Here is a 23,565-nt window from a genome sequence, read left to right on the forward strand (position 1 = left end):
AGGGGAAAAGGGAGAAGGACAGGGAATTTCAGCATTCCTTCTTTTATTCTTTATTTTCCAAGATGATTCCATGAATGAGCTGTCCTTTTCCATGCAGCCTTGTGGTTTTTCTCTAAATAGATTTTTGAGGTGGGGTGTGTGTTATGAAGCATAGTTTGGAATAGAACTACTTTTTTATTACCAATAAGATAAGGTAAGAATATCACACTCCTTGGTTGAACATTTGGGTACAGTTTTAATATCTCGGGGGGCACAGAGCAGATCTCCTGTGAAGCCGTCCTCTCACGACTGTCTCCTGCACCACCCCCCCACCCCCACAGGTGATCAGGAAAGGCTGGCTGACCATCAACAACATCAGCATCATGAAAGGTGGCTCCAAAGAGTACTGGTTTGTGCTGACTGCCGAATCTCTGTCCTGGTACAAGGATGAGGAGGTGAGGACCTTTCTCACACACTTATTCAATGCAAAAAAAATTAAGGAATTAAAACAATATGATAAAGATAATTAGGTGTGTTTGAATGTGCCCTTCATCTTAATCATAGGGGGTGAGGGACAGTGTGTCTGTCCCAGCCCAGCCTAACCAATGTGCGGACTACTGTTCAGATACAGTGTAATGAACAGGTAGTCTGAACACTGGGCAGGCGGGGGGGAGATGCTCGGTGGGTTCGGCCAGTCGTCCGGGCAGCGGGTCAGTGGCCTGGGGACAGTAGATAGAGAGAACAAACATAGCACGTCATTACTACTGATAAAGACCGCTCTCACACACTCACACATGCCCTTTCACTGGTGCATGCGCGCACACACACACGCACACAGATCCATAAATGCATGCATTCTTAAACAGGCACCTTCACATATATACATATATGTTCTCTCATTCTTGATTTTTCTTTTCCTATTATGCACATGTATTATTTATTTATTTATTTATTTGGCACAAGTTTCTTCACAAATTCAAACTTTCACTCTCGGTCACCCACACACTTCAAACAAGTGATCTGCTGAGAAATTAACAAAAAGTCCCTACTGCTGCAGTGAGGCTCACGTACACAAATCCACATGGACCATGGCGTTCATTTTGTAGTTTTAAGAATAGTGTTGCATGAATCGACAAAAATGTATATCTTCAGTTTTCTTCTGCACACGTTTAACTTGTTGATGCTTCATGCATTTATTTGTGCTTTAACATTAATACTGGCCTATGACTGTTAATAAAGCGTGTTTTTGAACACAAATGTTCTGATGGACTCACCAGTCTCCAGTAACGGGCCCCAGTAAAGTCTGTTTTCACAGCCAAAAAAAAACCTCTTCATCTCCATCCAACAAAAGTTTTCATTCTGCCTGCATATCTCTTCCTGGACATCTTTTAATATGATGTTCCTTGGGTTCTACCGGTTTCCTCTTAGAATCTTAGAAAGATTCCGCTAGAAGACAGCGGCGGGGAGGCTGGTAGATGGTGGAAGCGAACTGACGTGGCAGGCGGGCTGAAATGTTCCAGCCGGGATCCGACTTTGGAATTTGCAGGAAATCGTACTGGGTTACTGGGGGGGGGGTTGGGGATGCGTGAGAGAGAGAGAGAGTGTGTGTGTGTGTGTGTGTGTGTGTGTGTGTGTGTGTGTGTGTGTGTGTGTGTGTGCGAGTAAAGTCTGGTGTGTGTATGTCTGTAGTGTGTGTATTGTGAATTTTGTGTGTGTGTGTGTGTGTGTGTGGTATATGTGGGCTTCTTCGCATATGCTCTGTGTGTGTCTCCATGTTGGGGGCAGGGAAGGCTACGCACTTTTTGGAGTGATGTAACTTTTGGGGCTGGAGCACAGACATAAACGCTTCCAGATGCTTCTCTACAGCAGAGGAGGCAGTTAGGACACCCCCCACCCCACCCCCCTTCAGCCCAGAACCAAAAACTCAACAAAAATGTTGGTGTGTGTGACACTGAATTGGCTGTTTTTTATGGAATGGGTGTGATTTCAGCAGTGGATTTTCTCTCACACCCTCTTGAGTTTTATTTAAACCCATACAAATGACCACGGTTGACATAAACGCTGCGTTGACATTTGCAGCTGCAAGTGGGAAATGGGTGTCTGATTTCACAGTTTCTGGGAAACCTTCACGGCAGCTTATGGCTCTTCCAACAGCTGTGTATAGGAACATTCTATATACTCTTGACAATTCTGATGCTAACTTTAATGTTATATTTAATATATTTAACATTGTCATGGACCATAAATGAAAACATTTGTACCACATTAGTTTAGTTCCAGAGTTCCCTGTTTAAGCAATCGTGGCACTCAAGGTTGTTCTGTGACGTCACTTGATATTAGACAGGATGTCTTTTTGCTAGATCCTGTGTTAAGCTAAGAACCATGCTACGCGGTACGCATGGGGCTTGTTCAGCAGTGTATGCATCCTCAGGATTTGCACACAAGTGGACAATCCCCAGGCTTTAGTGTGTAGCTCTAGTACTGTAGGCTTTACAAATCTCAAGGTCTTAAAAGGTTTTAACCATTAATATCTTACATACTGTGTCTAACTACTATTTAGGTCTTAAAGATTAAGATGTAACTGACTCCCTTTATTTGATAGGACTCGTTTGTAGTGCAATATCTAGTGGGAAAAAACTTGTTGCCTAGATCAATATACATTCCTTCAGCAGACTGGTAACAGACACTTAATGAAATGGGTAATGATTTTTTTAAAAAAGAGATTCTTCAATTCGCTCAATTCATATGTTTATTACGTTGCCACATTGTCTTCATATTCTGCAATATTGCCAGCAGTCCTGCTCTAATGTTTCCTGATGGTTTAGTTAGGTACGTTTGTGGTAAGTATTGCATGAATGTAATTGGACGATATTGTCATCATCATGTTGAGGATATAGCATTTGTTCTATTATGGAGAAAAAATGTTCCCTTTCTTGAACCCTGTTTTCTTGCAGGAGAAGGAAAAAAAATACATGCTCCCTCTGGACAACCTTAAAATAAGGGATGTGGAAAAGGGCTTCATGTCCACAAAGCACATTTTCGCTATCTTCAACACTGAGCAAAGGTTGGTGCTCACTTTTCCTCTGCATGCGAGGTCGGTATTTGCATAATGACCTTTTGAAGTTGTTAAAGGCACAGCGTTCTGTGAACAGGAACGTGTACAAGGACCTGCGTCAAATCGAGCTGGCCTGCGAATCGCAGGATGACGTGGACAGCTGGAAGGCCTCCTTCCTAAGAGCAGGTGTCTATCCAGAGAAGGATCAGGTAAGACAATTGCAAGTCCGGTACCTTTCAGTGCATCAACACTGCGGTTTTTACAATACAAAATACTCCAGAATACAAAAGTGGACTGTTTGCATTCAGGTCACATTTCATATGTTCAAATTACCTACCTTTTAAATGATTACGAGAAAACAAAAAGTAAAATCTGCATATGTGGATGGATGGTGGTCAGAAAGGAATAATATTAACAATATGTTGATGCTGATATGGCAGTTGTCAACATCACATATTTTGGGCTAAATTATTTAGTCCCACACAGGACTTCCCTTGTCCTTTCCCTTGACAAATTCAAAATGACAGATTTTGTGGCATGTTTTCTATTTTTTTTTCCCTTGGTAAACCAATCCAAGGTCTACATAGGCCTAGTAAGACAATAAATCAGTGAGAAGAACAAAAATGACAAGAGGATAGATTGCTCAGGATATTTGGATCATTTTTGCCAAAGTAATGGAATAGGTTTGAAAATATGTGGCTTTGCTATTTGATGTGATCACAAAATCACCAAAAATTGGAGGGGCTGGTTTTATATGTATACCATATGTATTCTGAATGCATTTCATACATATATAAATTACAATTATGGTATTACATGCAGTATTCAGACTTTGCTGCTTTTGTATTTTGTGGTGGTATACCTTCAGACGGAGCCAGAAGACGCTGCTCCAGCAGACACATTCTCCATGGACCCTCAACTCGAGCGGCAGGTGGAGACCATCCGAAACCTTGTGGACTCTTACATTGGCATAGTCAACAAGACCATCCGAGACCTCATGCCCAAGACCATCATGCACCTGATGATCAACAGTGTGAGTGAGGGGTGCTGTTTAGCCTAAGGGATCATTGATTGGAGGAAATCCCTGCAGCGGTCATTTTGGGTTTAAGAAAAATCAGGGTTCAAACATTTACATTTGCAACAAACATCAGATATCTATCCAGAGCGATTTAACATCAGTAGTTACAGGGACAGTGCCCCTGGAGACACTCAAGGTTGAACATCTTGCTCAGGGACACAATGGTAGTAAGTGGGTTTTGAACCTTTGTGGTCTTCTGGTTCATGGTGGAGTGTCTTAACCACTAGGCTACTACCACCCCTACTACCAGCTAGCATAGTTCTGTTCTAGAGTAGTGCAATGACTAATGTTAAATTACATCGTTTGACATGTGTCCCAGCAGTGTTTCTTACATTGTCAACTTTTGCATCATAACAGTGCCTGGAGTATTAAAAAAAAAAAATCCAGTTTTCAGCATTTTCTGGGTGTGATGGAAAGAAAACAACCGTATTGTTTCCTCCCAGGCGAAGGACTTTATCCACTCAGAGCTTCTGGCGTACCTCTACTCCTCTGGGGACCAGAACAGCCTGATGGAGGAGTCAGCTGACCAGGCACAGCGTAGGGATGAAATGCTCCGTATGTACCACGCCCTGAAGGAAGCACTCACCATCATTGGGGACATCAGCACCAGCACTGTGTCTGTGCCTGTCCCCCCACCTGTCAATGACAGCTGGATGCAGGTGGAGGCTAGGTGAGAGATGTTGCTGTTTCTTTTCAGATCCACACACATTGCGACTTCTATATCCTAAGTTACCTATGCAACAAGGTCCCAACATCTTCAGTTTAACTTCAGCTGATACTGTTAAATGCATATTCTTATTTTATTCTATATCTTCCCATTACATCCCGGTTTGTGCTATACCCTCCTGTCTCAGCTTGTTTTTTGCTATAATATTTTTTATGCTATTTTATGGTATACAATCCCGTTTAAACCTGTTTTTGCTATACTTTCTCACTCTATGCACTCCTATCCTGTTTTATGCTTTATTTTATGTTTGCTATTGTATCCAATACTGTCCCATCCTGTTTTATGTTGTACCATCACATCCCAAATATCTTCTATACCCACTCATCCCATCCCTTCCTGTTTAAATTCCCTTCCACCCCATATCTCTTTTTATTATGTCATTTGCCATTACCAAATATAGGACCAAGTACTATTATAATGTATTATAGTATTTAGAATTCTGCTTGTAGTATTAATAGAAAGGCAATAATATGCATATGCTGTCCATTTTCCTTTTGTTACATCAGCCCGACCCCGCAGCGCCGGCCAGCATCAGTCGCCCCTCCTCCCACTCGTCCTCCAGCAGTGAGAGGCACAACGCCTGGGCCTCCACCCCTCAACCCCACTCCAGCTTTCAATGCTCCCCCCATCCCCAACAGGGTCGGCCCGCCCACCAACGCTTTTAGTAACAGCGCCCAAGACCCCTTCAGCGCCCCTCCTCAGATCCCCTCTAGGCCTGCACGCATCCCCCCCGGCGTGCCCAGGTAAGAGTCCAGGCTGGATGTGGTCTGATGTTGCCTGACGCTGATGTCTGCAGTGTCCTTCCTGCAGGATCTTCTCCTCCTCCTTCCCAGCAGCATGATGTCTCCCTGTAACCCTGTGCAGTTTTCAGACTTGAAGATCCACTGTGTCTTCAGCCCCACCCAGATTTGTTTCTCTTCCTTCCTATCTTCTGTTTCGACTTTCTTTTCTTTACATTCTTTACTTTTATAACTCTCACTTTCTCTCTTTCTCCTTTTCTTCTCACTCATTCACACTCACACATATTTTCTGTCTCTGTTTCACTTAACTCTTTTGCTAAAGGTTTTTATTTGAACTCAGATATGGGACATAAGGGCATACAGAATTGCCAGTTCAGGGTGTATCTTCTTATCGGGAAACAGTTGCCGTTTTTTTCGTGTGCGTCTTCAGTCACGCATGATCTGAAGAGTTTAAGTCTCATTTGTGCTCCCTGTTTGTACAAAAAGGATTAACTTCATTTGCGCTCATACTTTTCCACTATGCTGACATTGACAGTTCCTTTACTTAGGACTGTAACAATGTTTGTATAGGTGGTGCAAACCTTGGGTCTAAACTAAGGTTAGGTCCACCTACCTTATAGAGAAATCGACAATAATAAAAAAACATAATATAAAAACTCTTAAAGCCTTTCATGACTGCCCACTACCACAACACCAAGGGCGATGGGATAAAAGCAGAGGACACATTTCATTGTGTGCACCATGTACTGTGCTTTATTTGCATCACAAAGACAATCACTTCTCTCTTACTTTCATATAATGTGTATGTATAACACTGAACATAAAAGAACGTTTAGATTCGCATTAATTCACAAACGCATGCTAATCGTTAAGCCTTTTTTACTACAGTATTGTCAAGATTTTCATAAATAGATTACACAAAGTAGTTATCTGAACAGAATTGTTGCTGTGTAATTTTTACTGTCACCCAGAAGCCGATATTTAATGATGTCTTTATATTGGAGTTCTCCATATATCATGCATCATGCAAGCTGCGTCATCATTCTGGATGATTTAAACTCATGCTGACATTACTTGTGCAAACGTTATTAAAGTTTGTGTTTCGAACTTGTTTTATCTGTTAATTTGTGTAAATCCTGAAGACGCCAAGCCTCCTGCATAACGTTTGGGTTTGCCACGCAGCATAGGTTCTAATGTTCCATTTTGTGTACCCAACTGCATCGGCCGCTTGCAGCCTGTCCCTTACGTTGTGCCTCTTCGCTTCTGTTCATCTGTCTTTGCGCTCATAATTACTCATTCCCTTATGTGAGCGTGTCTCACCTCCTGTCTTTCTCTTTACTTCTCTTCCCTGCAGCCGAAGACCACCGGGCGCCCCTCGGCCCACCATAATCCGACCAGCCGAACCCTCCCTGCTAGACTAGACCTGTGCTCTGAGCACCTGGCTCTTCTGGGCCAAGAGAGAGAGATAAAAGAGATCCAGAAAGGGGGATGAGCGATGCAATGATTTTGTGTGTCTAAATATCCAGCCTGAGTGGTAGCTCATTTTAAAGCCCACCCTCCTTCAGAAAGCTGACTATTTCTTCCCTTAGTGTGAAAAATCCTGAACAGGCTCTTGAGTACAATTGAAGAACAGGAGGAATGTGGCGGTGATAGATTTTTAATTTCTCTGCTGACCACAGGGGGGCACTCTCTCTAAAAGCTGCTGGCTTTAAGTGCAAGTAGCCACCCAAAATTTGAACAGACACCCTGCAGACGGGCTGGTAATAGCCCCCCTTTTCTCTCTCTGTGTTCAACCACTAGACCTCACATGTATAATAATATATATATATATATACACACACATACACTCATTCTCATGGTTAATTTCTGATGTTTTTTTTTTATCTGATGTCATACTGGAAAATAGCTTCTAATTGCTACTGTTAATGTCTTCATTTTATTTGATGATCGCCCTGTAAAATATCAGAAACAGACCGCATTAAGTAATACCTGCCGCCTTAGGATAGTTTTCAATCTGACTCTCAATCAAAAAGAAGCATCCTCATAGCGCTTTTATTAAAAAAAATAGTTCTCACACAACCATGGACCTGAGCACTCTCCAGGGGGTGGGCTTCAGATATATACACACACACACACACACACACACACATACACACACACACACACACACAATTTGAATAATAACAGTGATAAGTAAAACATATACAGCCTTAAGATTGTCTTTTGTAACCATTGTCCTTACATTCAACACAATAACTAATAGCGTAAAGGGTAATTTATATCCTAGATTATGGAGTCATGAAGTTAAATTAAAGTATGAAGACCGGAAGCCTGGAAGCCACAGGGCTGCTTTTTCCTTTCAGAGGTTATGGCAGGTAGCTGGATGTCGGGGGATATTGTGATGTAGGGTGAGGAGTGGGCTGATGTACAACAAAGCATTAGGCTGAAGAGTCACATGTTTCTTATGAATATGGTTATAGACACTGGCACTCTGAGGCCAGTTGACCCAAGAAAGCTAAATCCGCATAGGCCACTGGAAAAGGAATACATTTTTAAAATGACTCTTTATTAGAGGAAATTATGCTTGACACCCATACTTTGTAATAATTTTGCTCTGATTACTAATAGAAGGACTAACACAGCTTGTAGATGGGGGAAGTTGGGGAACCAAGGTTTCTTTGAAGCGTGTTATTTATGACCTGGGCATTTTGTGTTTTTGTGAAATTTTTTTTGGTTTTTATTGCGATTCTATGAACAGTTTGTTTCCCCTTCCTGTCCTTTTGGAAAATATAATGTACAACTTAGCAGCCAGCTCTCTGAATACTGAAGTGCTGTTCCCCTGTTCCGAGGGCACGCGCTATTAAAACATACAGCAGAGGAAGAATGAGTTTCCTGACTATTGGGTGTTTGATTTTTGATTGGGGTTGTATCTGGGCTAAGATGAATTTCTCTTTGTTCTCTCTTATTGTACTGTCTGAGGAGTGTGTGTGTGTGTGTGTGTGTGTGTGGACTGCTGGAAGAATGTGCAATAATAATCTTTCACCATGCTGCCCTTGTTACCATAAGTGCGACCCGTCACCGCTGACTCACCTCCCGTATTCCTCAGTGTTAATGGAGAGCGTATAGACGCGATAGACCTGAGATTCCGGCGTGCAGCTCACCCCCACATCTCCCATCAGGCCCCAAATAAAGGATGTGACCTTTACATTGCTGAAGATAGATCAAATGAATTATTCAAAAATATCTATGTTGCATTATTTTTTGAGAACATTTCTGTACTGGACATTGTAATGGACACGGCGGTTTTAAATGGAGGAAGATTTCGACGCCTGCTGTATTGATGCTGTCATAACCATACTCAGATATTTGTGAACGTTGACTTCACAGCACATTTTCCATTTGGCCCAATGCTATTTCTAATATTTCAGTCGGGCTGAAAGGCGCCCATCTGAAGGAGTTGATTTGTTATCCCTGTGCTAATGATGGACTTACAGACCACAGCACATCACAGGTCCAGTTTGCCAGGATCTTCTGGTGACTCAGGCCGGTTCAGTCGTTATTTTTCATAGTGACCCTCTTCCTGTGTTTTGAATGAGCAAAAGTGTGTTTGTGTGTGTGTGTGTGTGTGTGTGTGTGGTGGGGGAAACTGCATACCTGATTCTTTTATTATGTTTATCTTCCCTTTTTTTTTTTTTTTTTTTTTTTTTTTTTTTTTGGAAATCATACATCCTTGTCATGTGCCTCTGTAGCGACAATGTGGTTTTAAAAAAAGCTAATAAAGAGGAGCTGTGTACAATAAAGGGACTGGCGGTGGCGGTTGGTGTCTTCTTGTGTGATCAAACTCTCGACTTTTCCCACTTCTTCATTTTCATTTTAATATATATAGATTTTTTTTTTTTTTACTTTATTTGCATGCCTGACTCCTTCCTCCTCTGCAACGAACCAAACGGACACACCGGAAGTTCCCGGCCACTGTGCTGGTCAGGGTACGAGTGGCTGGAGTTTCCACACCTGGTTTAGTGTAGTACTGCATGATTATTTGGCCTCACAGACATGGTGTCGATTTAAACACAGATAAGAACCTGTGGGTGGTTTGACCTATAAAAGTCCACTGAACTCCATCAGATAACTGCAAACAATGAGACATTATCACTAAACCATTTTAACAGGATGGTAGCATGCGACTATAAATTACTGATGGTTAAAAAAAGGTTCAGAAATACTTCAGAAAGACAAGGGCTCAATGTTGCTATAATACATTAAATAAGGTGCTGCACTTTGTACATAGAACTGGGTGTCTTACAAAACCAGACAATCTGATTATGATGATGCATCTTAGGCTAACCTGGCTCAAAGCAACATAAATGTATTTTATGTCACTATTGGTTATGCCACACATGGTTATAACCTGCATGCATTTTAATAGAACAGACAGGACAAGTCTTAGCACAATGACAGCACATTTTAAGGCCTTAGCTCATGGTTGCACCCTCCATAAAGCTTCCTAAATCTGAACATGGTAATGTTTTCCAGGCACCATTGAACAGTAATGTGACTGGTTTAGGGATTTGCAACTAATTTGAGACAAGCTCACAAAGCAAAAAGTTAATCTAAATCGAGTTTCTCATACCTGCTCATGGAGAATAATCTGCCAGAAAGAATCTTATCAAGCTACCACCTTCATTATTGGATCAATAATAATACAAAAAAAAAAAAAAAGTCAGGCTGGAGAGAAAACTCCAGGAGCAGAATTGAGGAACTCTAAATCCACATGGATGCTCAGACTACCTAATGCAAACACATATGTATTACTAATGTGGGCTCTAAATTCCATTGTTGTGACTTCAATTGTTCCTAAACAGACGTCCTGCTCCTCGTCGAAACCAGTGGTGAATTGCTGACAACTCTAAAGATGTTCCACGCATGGGAGATGAAGAGTTTCAACGGCTGGACACAGTGTGGTTAGGGTAATAAATTTAAAAAGAGCATGATTGTAAGGATGGGCAGGATCCCACAGAGCCTTATTTAGGCTGACTGCTCCCCAGTCACCAAAATTAATAACATTTTAGAATGCAGAAATAAGCCATAATAAGCAGCATATACACTTCATTCATATTAGACAAAGCGTTTAAACAAGCAAGGTCATGAGTGGAAAACACTACGAACCCAAGAACTATTGGTATTATTTTTTCTGGGTCAGAATTTTGTTCAATGACTGTCTTAGGTCACAATCAAATTCATATACTTATATACATCGATTATGGATGTCCTGAAAACATGTCATATTTTCAATTTTAAAAGGTTCATAAATTTTATTTAATCACAACAAGTGCCCGAATACCTGGCATTCAATGTACTGGAAAAAAAAAAAAACAGCCATTACAAACTTTGCAAGCTTCCTTACACCCTGTGGGAGGCACTGAGACGTCTGAAGCGCTCTGTGGTTTTCATTGTAGTCAATTGAAAGATTTAAAGTGGCAAAATGCATCATTACTATTGGAGAGGTCAGGGTATTAGCTAAGAAAACCTCATGGTTATTTGCACCTTTCACCTGTGTGAAACTAAATTTTAGTCTCAGATCATCTCAGATGTTGAACTGATGTCCAGATCTTATTGGTTCTGGACATTACTTTAAATTTTAAATATGTCAAATCCTGTTCTTGTAATGTAATTATTTGTTACTGTACAGTTATATTTATCTTGGCGGAATCATTCAGATGAAAAATGAAAGGTTTAAAAGTGTTGTCAAGATTTTTGTAAAATGTTGCAGTACAACGAAGGAAAAGTGCTTTTACTTTTAGACCAAATGTTTTTTTACACTACATCAAGCATATGTAAAATCAATAAAAAGTACCGACTTCTTCATTTGACTCTTTAATGTGTGATTCGGTATCTTAAGGAACTTCTGTCTGTTAGGAATCACAAGAATTGCCAATATGGCTCTTCGGTCAAATGCCTGCATGATTTAATGCCATGACATGAATGCATCTGTCATATGAATCTATGAGCAGGTAATCACCAATGATTTCCTGCATAGGCTTGACAATTAATACTATACTATATTATACTACATAGTATTATACGATATTGTGAGCAGTCCTGTAATCAGAAGGATGATGGTTCGAATCCCAAGGTGCCACTCACTTACATTTACAGCATTTATCAGACGCCCTTATCCAGAGCGACTTACAATCGGTAGTTACAGGAACAGTCTCCCTGGAGCAACTTAGGGTTAAGTGTCTTGCTCAGGGACACAATGGTAGTAGGTGGGATTTGAACCCAGGTCTTCTGGTTCATAGGCGAGTGTGTTACCCACTAGGCTACTACCACCACTCCCACTACCATAGAAACCTACAAGTCATCTATGGGTCTTGCTTTTTCTACATTAAATAACTGAAGGCCCAGGATTAAGAAATAACACACGTAATGTTATGTAATAAACAAAAAAAGAAAATAGCAAACAAAGCAAAAAGTTAAACATTTATGTCACTCCAAATCAGGGAGCTTTTGCTGTCATGGCAGCATTTTACGTTCTTGGCTTCTCTTAACCATCTTAAGTTAGACAATGGTGATGGAATTCCAACTTTTCTGAAGGTTTATACTGAACACTTTTTATCATTCACTCATGAAGGGGCTTTTGATGGTGACACAATGAAGTTGTTCAGTGGTGGCCTAGTGGTTAAGGAAGCGGCCCCATAATCAGAAGGTTGCCGGTTCGAATCCTGATCCGCCAAGGTACCACTGAGGTGCCACTGAGCAAAGCACCGTCCCCACACACTGCTCCCCGAACGGCCACTGCTCACTCAGGGTGATGGGTTAAATGCAGAGGACAAATTTCACTGTGTGCACCATGTGCTGTGCTGCTGTGTATCACATGTGACAATCACTTCACTTTGTAAGAAAAAAAAAGGCGACTGAAAAAACTGATTCATCAAACATACTTCACTTTCTCCTGATACAAAAATGATAAATATGTTTCTTGTATTGTATTGGAAAATGGATATTCTCCATATCCAAAACCACCAAAGTGTGTCCACTGGTAAAGTACATCTGTGCAATTTTGCAGATGGAACATTACCTTCTATTACTGATATTAAAATGTATATAAAACTAGTTAATGACTGTTTTGGTTCCTATAATTAATATAAGACGCCTCTTGATACATAGCAAGCACAGCACATGGTACACAAAGTGATATGTGTCCTCTGCATTTATCCCATCACCCTTAGTGAGCAGTGCACAGCCATGGGATGGTACCTTGGCTTCCCTTCTTTATTTACAGATTTAAAAAGATTTCATGACATTTGTGAAAAGATTTAATTTCATAAACAATGTCTTGATTGTATGATGTTGTCCAGAAAAGCATGCACACAAGCCTTTTAATGTCTTAAATGTCTGAACTACAGACATTTGAAAATTATTATTGTTGTAATTTAATACAAAAGCTACATCAGTGCTGGATAAGTCAGGTTGCATTCATCATGTTACTGTATTCACATTAAAACAGTGTTAAATAACACATTCCATAAATTACCTTCATTTTTCAGAAAATAATAAATAAGGAAATTTTATTGAATATTACGTCACACCAGATTATGAATTCTCAGGGTGAATTGTAGAATCAGTGTAATCTGCTAAAATCAGTGCTATGGTCCTGCTTATGATGATGACGATGAGTCCATTGGCAGGTATCTCAGTAGTATCCTCTGGAGCCTGGTACTTACGTGCAGATCTTCTTCTTGTTATGAAACAGGCGGCGCAGTGTAAAAACCTGAGTGAAGGCCACCACGACAACTACCAGCAGGTTGATGCAGGACCAGAAGGAGACCCGCCACAAGTTGTCCTCCAGCAAGTACCTGTCCCGAGCCTCGAACGCCCGCAGCACCGTCTGCATCTGGCGACTGCGCTCTAAGTTCTGATACATGGAATTCATTGCATCCTGCAGAGGTTACGACACAGAGGGAGAAATAGTGGAGGTTGAAACGAAACGATTATCCCTCATGGACCACAGACAGTCCACATTTCACTACAAACTAATCTAGTTAACCAACCTCTCCATTCATTCCCAATTCTAGTGCGCCTGTGACTAGGCAGAAATCATTAACTTGTTAATACTTGACAACTCTATTAATAAGTTCAGTTTTCTCTGTTTTTAGCTTCATGTTATGTGGAACGCTGCAACGTTTGTGAACAGATCCAAATGTTCTTACTTCTGCTTGGCAAGATACTGAAAGGAATTGTGCCAAACTGGAAATAACAAAAAGAAAGAAAAAATGTCTACACTGGTTAATTGTCAATAGAATGCTCAATTATCAAAAAATATTTGATAGCCATGGCCCCTGGGCAACACAATATCATAGCTGAAGACAAGTGCTTGTCCCGTTGGATTTCCAGGACCACAACGAATGGGACCTGGGATGCAAACTACCAGACTAAATTGTTCCTCACCCTGATGTCTTCCATCCTGTACTCCAACAAAACATCTTGCTCCCAGTCTCCAGCCTGAAAGTTCTCCTCTCCTGGGCCACCAAGGATTACCTCCACGAACACCATCTTATCAGAGAATTTAGCAAAGCTGTTGTCAAAGCAGAACCGGTAGTCCCCATTTTCTGCAGGGTCGATGCTTAAAGGCAAAAAATAAGAATAAATAAAAAAAAAACATTCAGTAAAGCATTGGCCGATGTCTTTTATGTTTATGCACTGTGTAGTCTGGATGAATTCGAGCAGTTTGGATATATATATATAGTTTGGATAACTCAACTCCCTCCCAGCTCTGCCCCCACTCCCCTCACTCCCCTCTTCAGCTCCACAAACTTTCTGAACTCTAACACACACAAACTGACCATGCACCAGTCACTCTGTGCAGCTCTGGTCTGCCAACTACCTCACTTTCACTTCGTCACTTTAAACTTACCTCTGTTGCACTACATGGTTTTGCACTCTCCACCATGTGCCCTTATTTGTATATGGTGTTTTTAAAATTGTATATTGTGCCTTTTTTTTTTGTAAATTGTATTTATACTCTGTATTCAATGTTACTGTTACTGTTTTTGTATTTAATGTTACTTGTATGGGTCAGAGAGTAACGTAATTTCAATTCTCTGCATGTCCTGTACATGTGGCAGAATTGACAATAAAGCAGACTTGACTTGACTTGACTTGACTTCTTGTAGTAGGAAAAAAAACCCTGGCGTCCTTTTGCGCACATACTAACGTGTGGATCCCATCAGCGCTCCGGAAATCAGAGGCCAGTCGGTGGCCACTGGGTGAAATGAGCGTGAAGCCAACGTCAAGTGACGATCCGGCGATGACCTGTAGTACCACAGAACGAAAGCAGAGGCTATCAAATCATTCAAAAGCCCCTTGTTGCTGTGGGGGGTAGTAGCCTATCGTGTAAGACCCTCCCTATGAACCACAAGCCCACAGTCACAGGTTCAAACACCACTTACTACCATTGTGTCCCTGAGCAAGACACTTAACCCTGAGTGCCTCCAGGTGGGGACTGTCCCTGTAACTACTGATTGTAAGTCACTCTAGACAAGGGAGACAATGAATAAATGCCAAAAATTCACATTTTTTAAATGATCAAAGTTCTGGTGTTAGGATCAATCCTGACATGGCATGGCACTGATGATACAGTTCATAATTATTTTATACAGAAAACTAAAAATAAATGTAAATGTCAGAATGTTGTCATATGCCGCCATTGCAGCCACCTGCCAATAGTGGCCGCAAGCTTTCTTTAGGACTGAAGTTCACTGAAGTATTTGAAAAAGATTATGACTACACAACACAACAATCCCATTATGCAAAGCACCTTGGCACTATGAACAATAGGATATCATGCAGTAGGCCTTATGAAGTTTTAAATGTCAGTGCACTATTGATCACACTCGCATTACATTTATTCAGAGATATAGTAATATGTACGATACACAACCTGTCCAAAAACGAAACCAAATTCACTGTCAAATTCACTGATAGAATTACCTGGACATTCAGTATGGACACTGGACACTCATTCTTTTGGGGATGTAACATTGTGAGCCTCGACCTGACCAACTGCAGTATCCCCAGATCACAGCACTGATCCCACAGGCTTGGACGGTACGAACGGTGCATGATGGCTGCATCGGTTCATGCGCTATTAGGGTACCACTAAGACTGATATAAAAGCAAATAATACGTTTCATAATAGGGGACCTTTAACATAACCAACATTTGCAAACATGTTTCTTTTTCCACTATCCTTCGAGTTTTTTGCTAAATTTTAGTAGTTTCAGAGATCTCCTTAGATGTTTCATCTGTTAAATCAGGGTGGTGACCCTGGAAGTATTGTTTAATAGTGTAGCTGTAAAGAACAAGGGATTCCAGGCTTAGAGGTAAATCCACTTTTTAATGCTAATTTTAATTTTAAAAGTCCCACTTTGTCTTTAAATTTGACCACTGGGGTAATTTCAGAATAAAGGCATCCACATAGAGAGAGAATTATACATTAAATAAACAATCCAACTTGTGATCAAGTTGTGATTATCATTAGAATTGAAATTATGGTAATCGGTCGTTTTTTTTTCCTCACATTCAGGTCGATGCACTGCTGTAAACTGTAAACCGATCGTGGCTGAGATGTGGGATGGTTCCATTACAGAGAAAAGTCCTGTACCTGGTACTCAACCTCCATGCTGCTGTTCTCCGTGGCGCTCTGGAAAAAGCATTCCGTGGATCCCGCAGGCAGGAGGAACGTGAAATCGACGTCCTGGTTGGTGCGTAAAGACAGCGCCAAGTCCACGGAAAGGAGGAGCAAAGAAAATACACACAGACTCACCCACAGGCCCATCATTTAAAATAATAATAACAATAATAATAGCCTGGGCCGGACCCTCCACCAGGTGGAAGCTAGCGGTGCGTCTCCAGCTGACGGGACACGGTGACGCGACCGTCCCACCGCACGACTGATCAGATAAAGACTTTTAATGTCCAAAGGTCCTTGGCTGTGGCGGCACCACAGTAAATACCACAGTACAGTAATAATCAGGTACAGTACAGGACAAAAGTTTGGACACATTCAAATACATTCAATGTATTTCCTTTATTTTCATGACCATGTACATTTGTAGATTCTCACTGAAGGCAGTTATGTACTTAACAAAAAGTGGAGTCCTGGCCTCCACAGTCACCGGACCTGAACCCAATCCAGATGGTTTGGGGTGAGCTGTACCGCAGAGTGAAGGCAAAGGGGCCAACAAGTGCTAAACACCTCTGGGAACTCCTTCAAGACTGTTGGAAAACCATTTCAGGTGACGACCTCTTGAAGCTCATCGAGAGAATGCCAAGAGTGTGCAAAGCAGTAATCAGAGCAAAGGGCGGCGTAATGCAGATATATGCCTGTTGTGCAATAGGATAATTCTAAAAAACGCGGCGAGAGAAGCGAGGACACAGCCACTCTTATGGTTGGCTTACTTCGGCAGTATTGTTTGATGGTGGCAGTTCAAATATTCATCTTACTGTCACGGCCGCTGTGCCACCTCTGGGCCCACAATCTTTACTCCCCTCTCGAAGCTCGGCGTATAAAATTGTTGTGCTGCTCGCTTTAATAGCAACAACTCTGAAGCACTTCTTGCAAATGGGCTTGTCCACATCTTTTGGTTTTTCGGCGTACGTCTGGTTGATGTCCCAAATCCTTCCAGACAGTGTCCCTGCTTTTTCTATTTTCTAGCGAGCTTGGTGCTGTGGAATTATGTTTAACGTGTGTCTCTCATGTAAACATTCGGCGGAGACAAAAGCAAGCAAGCTCTGTATATCAAACTCAGAAGTAGAGGGTTCAAATCCTCCAACCGTCATGGTGGCTTCATTCCCCACAAACCAGGCCCCCATTCTTGACCACTCACAATGGGTGACGGTTCATGTAATGTTCCTTGTATGATGCCATTGTCTTTTATCACTTGGTCCTGTGGTTTCAGACTAGTTCTGTCACCTTTCAACCATTTCAGCCTGGTATCCGATTCACTCTGCATGGTTTCCTTTCAGTCTAGACAAAGGACAACTATGTGTCACCTCAAGCTGCAAATCCTCGCAGCATTTCTCTAACAAACTTCTTCTGCATGCAATCAGCAGCAGGTATCAGGGGGCCGGAGGGGTGGCCAAGATCATTAGAAATCTTTTGAATTTGACACCCAGACAAATTAAAACAAGACATCTGTAAAGTATATGGGTGATATGTTCAAAATAATGACTTTCCTGCAGAGCAACCACGCGGAGATCTGCCACTGCTTTAATGTATGATTTATCAGCCACCAACTACAGCTAATGGCCCATGCCTTTCTCCAGATCATGAACCTGTAGATGATGCTATATTGCATTAGCTGGTAGCTGGTGGACTGTTAACATTCACATTCAAACTTTTATCCTGACAACAGTGCAAGATTCTGTGAAGCAGTTTGATTTCTTACTCACTATGCACCTTATTGCCACAAAAAAGTCTTACGTTTATATTAGATTTATACCGTCTGCTGCTGTTCTGTTTGTTCTTACCGAGACACGGAATCAAGCGCACAGACCTCCAGATAAATCCTGGTTCCTAACAACTGCTAAACGACTTAGCATGAAACATACCAGAGGGACACCACAGCCACCATAACACCAAACCCTTCAGGGATCTTCAAATGGACCAGTAGAATCATAATGGACACATAATGTACACCATGACACTGGACTAAAACCTACTCTGCACTGTCCAGGACCTCCAAACATGGACAGATGCTATATAATACACTTTGGACTTCTCCACCTCTACAACTGTAGGACTTTTTCAATTATTGGAGAAATCATCACAAACCCTGCAGTGACACCACTTGCAGGCTCACTCTGCCCTGGAAGTGCGTTCCTCTCTGTATCACTCCTTCCCAAAGTTTCTTCCTTTTCCTCTCTCCAAGAGTTTTTTTTTTGTGTGGATTTTTTCCTTGTGTGCAGAAGGGTCAAGTGTGTTGGGTGTCAACTGTAGGGTCTGTCAAAGCCCATTGAGACATACTGTATGTGATTGTGTTTGTTCTTATAGTGCCATAACACTATCCCTGTGGAAAGATGTGAAATATTTCATATTGCATTTTTGGTGTCACATTATACTTATTGTTTGCACTGTGCTGCTTTTGTTCAGTTTTTTGCACTGTGCTTACTTTCTGGGTAAAAAGTAAAATGTTTGCAATGTCTTATTTTGTCCTGTGTGCACTTGTCTTTTAAGTCTGCACATTGAGTCTGGAGAAATGCCACTTTCTTCAGCAATGCATCTGTTGTTGTACTGTTCTATGGTATAAATGACAATAAATGTCACGATTCCTTCCCCAGTCAGCTCGCGGATGTGACAATAAAGTTCACTTCCTCACTCCTGGTAGCAGCTTAAATGGGTGAGAATAATTGTTTGTGTCATATCAGCTACATATTTTAGACAAAGACTAAGCTATAAGCTCACAGTGACCAAAGCTATGATATGTCAGGTCATTATTGGGTGATGTCGCCCCTGTCCTGTGTTCATGTAATAAATCTCCTGTCTAGTCAGGTCAAGCATACGCACCCTCTTTCCCTTGCCTTGCGTGACAGGCAATTTTACCGCACACATTTGGATGCTTGCCGTTTATACTATTCAGGCTAAAAACCAGAAAAAGTTAGACTTTTCTTCAGATATCTTTGTGAGCACGTAGGGTAATGACAGTGTAACAAAGGTATCACAAAGGTAAACACTACATATCCTATATATGACCCAGCTATCAGTGAAAGTATAGAACAGAACCAGAATAGACACTTTGTTAAACTAAATTGTCTTCACCAGTCTGGACTTTCTTAAACATCTTTACATTCCACCTGCACATCACACTTCTTCTCTGGAGTTTCCACCATTGGACTGTTATGTTTGCTGCTGTGTTGCAGTTGCACCACTCTGACAACCTGAAGTGTGGTATCGTGAGAGGCGAGCATCACATGAAAGGAAGTGTCACTACATTTGCAGCTCAGGGGGAGGGTGTGGAGTGAAGGTGTGGAAGGAGGGGGCTCTTGTGCTGCATCTGGACATGAATTCTCGTGAGCCTCAGTGAGTGTTTGTGAAGCTGTGCTTTCCACCAAGTTGGATTACATTTGTTCGCTTCTCATGTTGTATTGGTAAGTGTGGACAAATATTTCAATAGGATGAGCAGCTAAAGAGGACCCAGAAAAAATGACTTTCTTTCCATTTTAGCCTCAAGTAGAGGGTGACTGGTTTGAAGATCTGAATGTACAATGTCCAAACCATACCCCTCTGTGTTTGTGGTGGACAACTGTCCCCCGGTTCAACCCCCTCCGCTGCCTCCAAAGCCCAGGAGAAAGAAGGACAGTCCGGTGGTCCAGACTGTGCTCATCCTGCTGGTGGGTCTGGCGCTGTGCGGCATGACAGCCGAGGCCTGCTTCATTTTACATCTTTACAACATGGCCGAAGCAACGGTGAGTTTTGCTCCTATATTAAATCACACTTGTACAGGATATTTTAAATTAAAAAGTGAAGTTTGGAATAGTGATGGTATCAGGCAGCAGAAAAATATCAAAAGGCAGCAGGAGAGCAAAAGAATATCATGACACATATAGGTATAACCATAGAGCACACTTTGGTTGCACTACGTCATAATATGAATAAAATAACAGAGGGGATAAAATGAATGTGTTTTGCATATTGTATTTTAGTACATACATACATTTTAGTACATCAACCTATTTAACCCCATGATCAAATTTCCCCAGCGGTCTGCAGAGGACCCATTGTGTCCTTCAAGGAGGAGTATGAGTGTTTGATGTGTGGATTAAAGCCACCCGATTACCAGAAACCTGGCCTAGTTGCACTTCCTGTATCTCAAACCAGCAAACAATAAGTAATTGGTCAGCCCGCAAACACTAGAAGAGGAAATAGCCTTGTTACTTTTAAGTCCATTAAAAAATACACTATGTACCAATACCTACTAACACCTACTAATAAACTTTTAAAAAATATTTTGTCTTAATTAGATGGCGACTCGGGATCCTGTTATATCTGGTATGTGTTTTCTTAAGTGGTTTCACTAAAAAAAATAATATATTCTCAATAAATAACTGTAAATATAGTTTTAGCATTAAAATGATTCTGTTTCATATTTATATTTATGTTTCATATGTATTGCACTTAAATAGCCCAGATGCTGGACAAGACTGTTCAACCTGACCCAGCTATCCCTCCTTCAAAACCTCTGGCTCACGTGACAAGTATGACTCAATACATTATGCAAAAACACATAGCAACCATAAATGCTGTCTTGAGGTCTTATTCTTTTATCTTTTCTGTTTTTCTTGGTGACTTTGTACAGTAGGTCCTGACAGGACACGTGGAGATGGCGTGTTGAGGTGGGCAGATAATTCCATCCTTTTTGGTGTCACATACGAAGACGGGCAGCTTGTTTTCCAGAAAGAAGGGTACTACTCTGTTTACTCCAAGATCTGTTTCACTGCCGAACATCATTCCATTTCCCTACATTCTGTATTTAAAAGAACACAGCGCTACCCAAAGCCCATCCCACTCATGCAGGACAGGACACGGAATCCCAAGGCAACACAGGGAACAATTTTAAACAGTTACTTAGCGGGGGTCTTTCATTTCTTCCCAACAGAGTCCATTTTTGTAAAAGTGAATAACCACACCTCTGTCATGCTCTCAAATTCAGAGGAGAACTACTTTGGTGTCTATATGTTATAGTGACATATTTCTATATGAATATGCTGCATATCAGCAGTATATGTATTTAATCTCAGCGTAATGATGAAAATATCATTGGCCATTGTTCATTTATTATTTAATCACTCAACCAATTCCAAATAATTGTGAATACACATTTTCTGTATATTGATTCTGCAGCATTTGCAGTATTTGTTCTAATACTGATACATGTCAGAACCCACGGGCCATTTTCGAAATGTATATTTGAATTAAGGATATTAAAAGAATGAACTCATTTACGTTTTTGTGTGTCCTCCGTCACTTTTTGTCAAGGGCCAGTTGGATGTATTGTAATGTGGTTGGAGTGTCAGTGCAGATCTAATCCAGTTTACAATCACGCCATGAGTTTGCACAAACAGAAGCGTGGTCTACATGAGGACCTAGTCTCTGCAAAGGGGAAGCACTTTGCGCTTAAGACCGAGTCGCGCTGAAAACCGCAGAGCGCCTCTGCCCCCCTGCCCTCTGCCCTCTGCAGCCTTCTGCATGTTGCACCTGGCATCCCTTGCACGTTAGATCCCTTCGCTCACCGTCTGGAGCGTTATACGTGTGCAGGGAGTTCTAACCTTCCCTTCCCTTCCACCCCGCCCTTTATTGCACCGATCCATTTTTAGCTTTTTTTAATTCATTGTTCAGTACTCGCTTTCATCTTTCCGTCTTCTGAGAAAACGCTGCCTTTGGCTCGCCCACACGGGCGGCCCGCTCTTCACGGCACAGCTTGTCTATTTGTAAACTGCAGAGGAAGTAGGGGGGTGGGGGAGCAGCTTCTCAGCTTCTTTCGCTGACTCAGGTCTGCCTCTGGTTTTGAAGCTTCGCGTCCCTCCGTGGAAGTTTCCAGCGCACGGGGATGCGTTGCGTCTGAGCCGAAAGAAAGCGCAGCCGGGTCAGCCGGGGCTTTAGCTCTCGCATCCCCTCCGACATTTATTACACTGACTCATAGTTCTCTGCTCCCACTCAGGTGAACAGAGAATGCGTTGGTTTATTCAGCGTTGGGATTCAGCTCTTCTTGGCTGCGGCCCTTCTCGACTGGGGCGTTTTGTCACCTTTCTGGACCATGAATTGTTCCATGAAAAGCTCCCACTCTTAATCTGACAAGGTTGTTCAAGAACACAATTCTGCTGATCACTCATAGTCCTGGAGTAAAAGTGAGCTTAAAATGTCCAGAGCTGCCAAATTACATCTGTGTTGGACGGAGCAAATTGCCTTTCATTACTGCTAGTTAATGTGCATGTAATATCTGTGTTATCTACACCAGTATTAAAATCCAAGAACGTGGTACAAATGTAGAAATACTTAAAAGTTATTTAAAATAAAAACCATAATTTAAAAAAAACAGTCAATTATTTAACTCGCAGAAAATAGGTACGTTTCTGAAATTACTCAAAACCTTTGAATAGATGTGTCTGGCCTTATGATGTAGGCATCAGATCCTCGAACCTCTGCAGGTCCTCCATGGACCAAGCATGACACATCGGCACACGCCAAAGATGCTTCATCTGTGAAATTTGAAGTATGAAACTATGGAAATATGCTGCATTTTGCTGAACACTTTCTTATCATTCATTCGTGTTAATGAGTATCTTATGAAGCGGCTTTTGATGATGACAATTGTGAACAAAGCAGCAATGAAGGTAAAAAGAGGCGACTGGAAAAACAAACATTCATCAAACATACTTCTCCTGCTACAAAAATATACTGGCTCCATCTTAGTCTCCATGGTGAGACAACGAAATGTGTCCTCTGCTTTTAACCATCACCCTTGGTGAGCAGTGGGCAGCCATGACAGGCGCCCGGGGAGCAGAGTGTGGGGATGGCGCTTTGCTCAGTGGCACCTCACTGCACCAGTGGCATCTTGGCAGATCGGGATTCGAACCACCACTGCCCCAACTTCACATAAGTTATTTCATAGTTCTGTGTCTTCAGTTTTATTCTATAATGTAAAAAATGCATAAATGAGCAGGTGTCCAAACTTTTCAATGGTAGTGCGAAAGGGGAAAAATTATTTGAAGAACAGCCTCATAAAGAGATCAGTAAGAACAGTTCACAGTAGAATATCAAAAATGAGCTGGGGGTTTACATTTCATTTTCTAGCATATTAAAAGAACATTAAGTGTCATGTCATGTTTATTCTGCATTTTGGAAACTGTATGTCATTAAAGCTAATGACATTTTACAACCAGTTCAGTACAAAGATATTACCACATAATAATATCTTGTTGCAGTTTA

The 23,565-nt window shown here is 41.5% G+C and overlaps 3 protein-coding genes across 8 annotated transcripts in view; 2 read left to right on the forward strand and 1 right to left on the reverse strand.

Moving 5' to 3' along the window:
• Window positions 1-11,442, forward strand: part of dnm2a (dynamin 2a) — a 28,076-nt gene extending 16,634 nt beyond the window's left edge. For 4 of the 5 annotated variants that reach the window (XM_028986241.1, XM_028986243.1, XM_028986242.1 and 1 more), the window contains 7 exons: window positions 321-434; window positions 2,934-3,043; window positions 3,132-3,243; window positions 3,903-4,067; window positions 4,556-4,782; window positions 5,346-5,582; window positions 6,934-7,751. In XM_028986241.1, coding sequence (XP_028842074.1) covers window positions 321-434; window positions 2,934-3,043; window positions 3,132-3,243; window positions 3,903-4,067; window positions 4,556-4,782; window positions 5,346-5,582; window positions 6,934-7,000 — 1,032 coding nt within the window. In that variant the 3' untranslated portion in view covers window positions 7,001-7,751. Of the gene's footprint in view, window positions 1-320; window positions 435-2,933; window positions 3,044-3,131; window positions 3,244-3,902; window positions 4,068-4,555; window positions 4,783-5,345; window positions 5,583-6,933; window positions 7,752-10,441 lie in introns of those variants that run through there. The other variant, XM_028986245.1, reaches the window with a different exon arrangement.
• A 1,857-nt stretch (window positions 11,443-13,299) lies between these two features.
• Window positions 13,300-16,416, reverse strand: tmed1a (transmembrane p24 trafficking protein 1a). The gene is made up of 4 exons (XM_028985967.1): window positions 16,243-16,416; window positions 14,794-14,891; window positions 14,028-14,202; window positions 13,300-13,518 (listed from the first exon to the last, which is right to left on the reverse strand). The coding sequence occupies exons 1-4, from the start codon at window positions 16,414-16,416 to the stop codon at window positions 13,300-13,302; spliced, it is 666 nt and encodes a 221-aa protein (XP_028841800.1).
• A 3,192-nt stretch (window positions 16,417-19,608) lies between these two features.
• Window positions 19,609-21,565, forward strand: LOC114794711 (TNF superfamily member 14). 2 transcript variants are annotated; one of them, XM_028987440.1, is made up of 5 exons: window positions 19,609-19,727; window positions 19,804-20,045; window positions 20,601-20,628; window positions 20,763-20,834; window positions 20,936-21,565. In XM_028987440.1, the coding sequence occupies exons 2-5, from the start codon at window positions 19,845-19,847 to the stop codon at window positions 21,319-21,321; spliced, it is 687 nt and encodes a 228-aa protein (XP_028843273.1). In that variant the 5' UTR covers window positions 19,609-19,727; window positions 19,804-19,844; the 3' UTR covers window positions 21,322-21,565. The 2 variants fall into 2 exon arrangements, with proteins under 2 accessions (XP_028843273.1, XP_028843274.1); XM_028987441.1 differs by having other exon boundaries at window positions 20,939-21,565.
• Window positions 21,566-23,565: the final 2,000 nt, after the last annotated feature.

Source organism: Denticeps clupeoides, chromosome 7, assembly GCF_900700375.1.
Source record: "Denticeps clupeoides chromosome 7, fDenClu1.1, whole genome shotgun sequence".
Classification (NCBI taxonomy): Eukaryota; Metazoa; Chordata; class Actinopteri; order Clupeiformes; family Denticipitidae; genus Denticeps; species Denticeps clupeoides.

Coding starts and splice junctions, on each gene's coding strand:
- tmed1a (XM_028985967.1), bottom strand. CDS start 16,416: ATGGGCCTGTGGGTGAGTCTGTGTGTATTTTCTTTGCTCCTCCTTTCC. Junction 14,203..14,793: donor AGCGCTGATGGGATCCACAC/GTTAGTATGTGC, acceptor TTTGCCTTTAAG/CATCGACCCTGCAGAAAATG. Junction 13,519..14,027: donor ACAGGATGGAAGACATCAGG/GTGAGGAACAAT, acceptor TAACCTCTGCAG/GATGCAATGAATTCCATGTA.
- LOC114794711 (XM_028987440.1), top strand. CDS start 19,845: ATGTCCAAACCATACCCCTCTGTGTTTGTGGTGGACAACTGTCCCCCG. Junction 20,046..20,600: donor ACAACATGGCCGAAGCAACG/GTGAGTTTTGCT, acceptor TGTCTTAATTAG/ATGGCGACTCGGGATCCTGT. Junction 20,835..20,935: donor ACCTCTGGCTCACGTGACAA/GTATGACTCAAT, acceptor GACTTTGTACAG/TAGGTCCTGACAGGACACGT.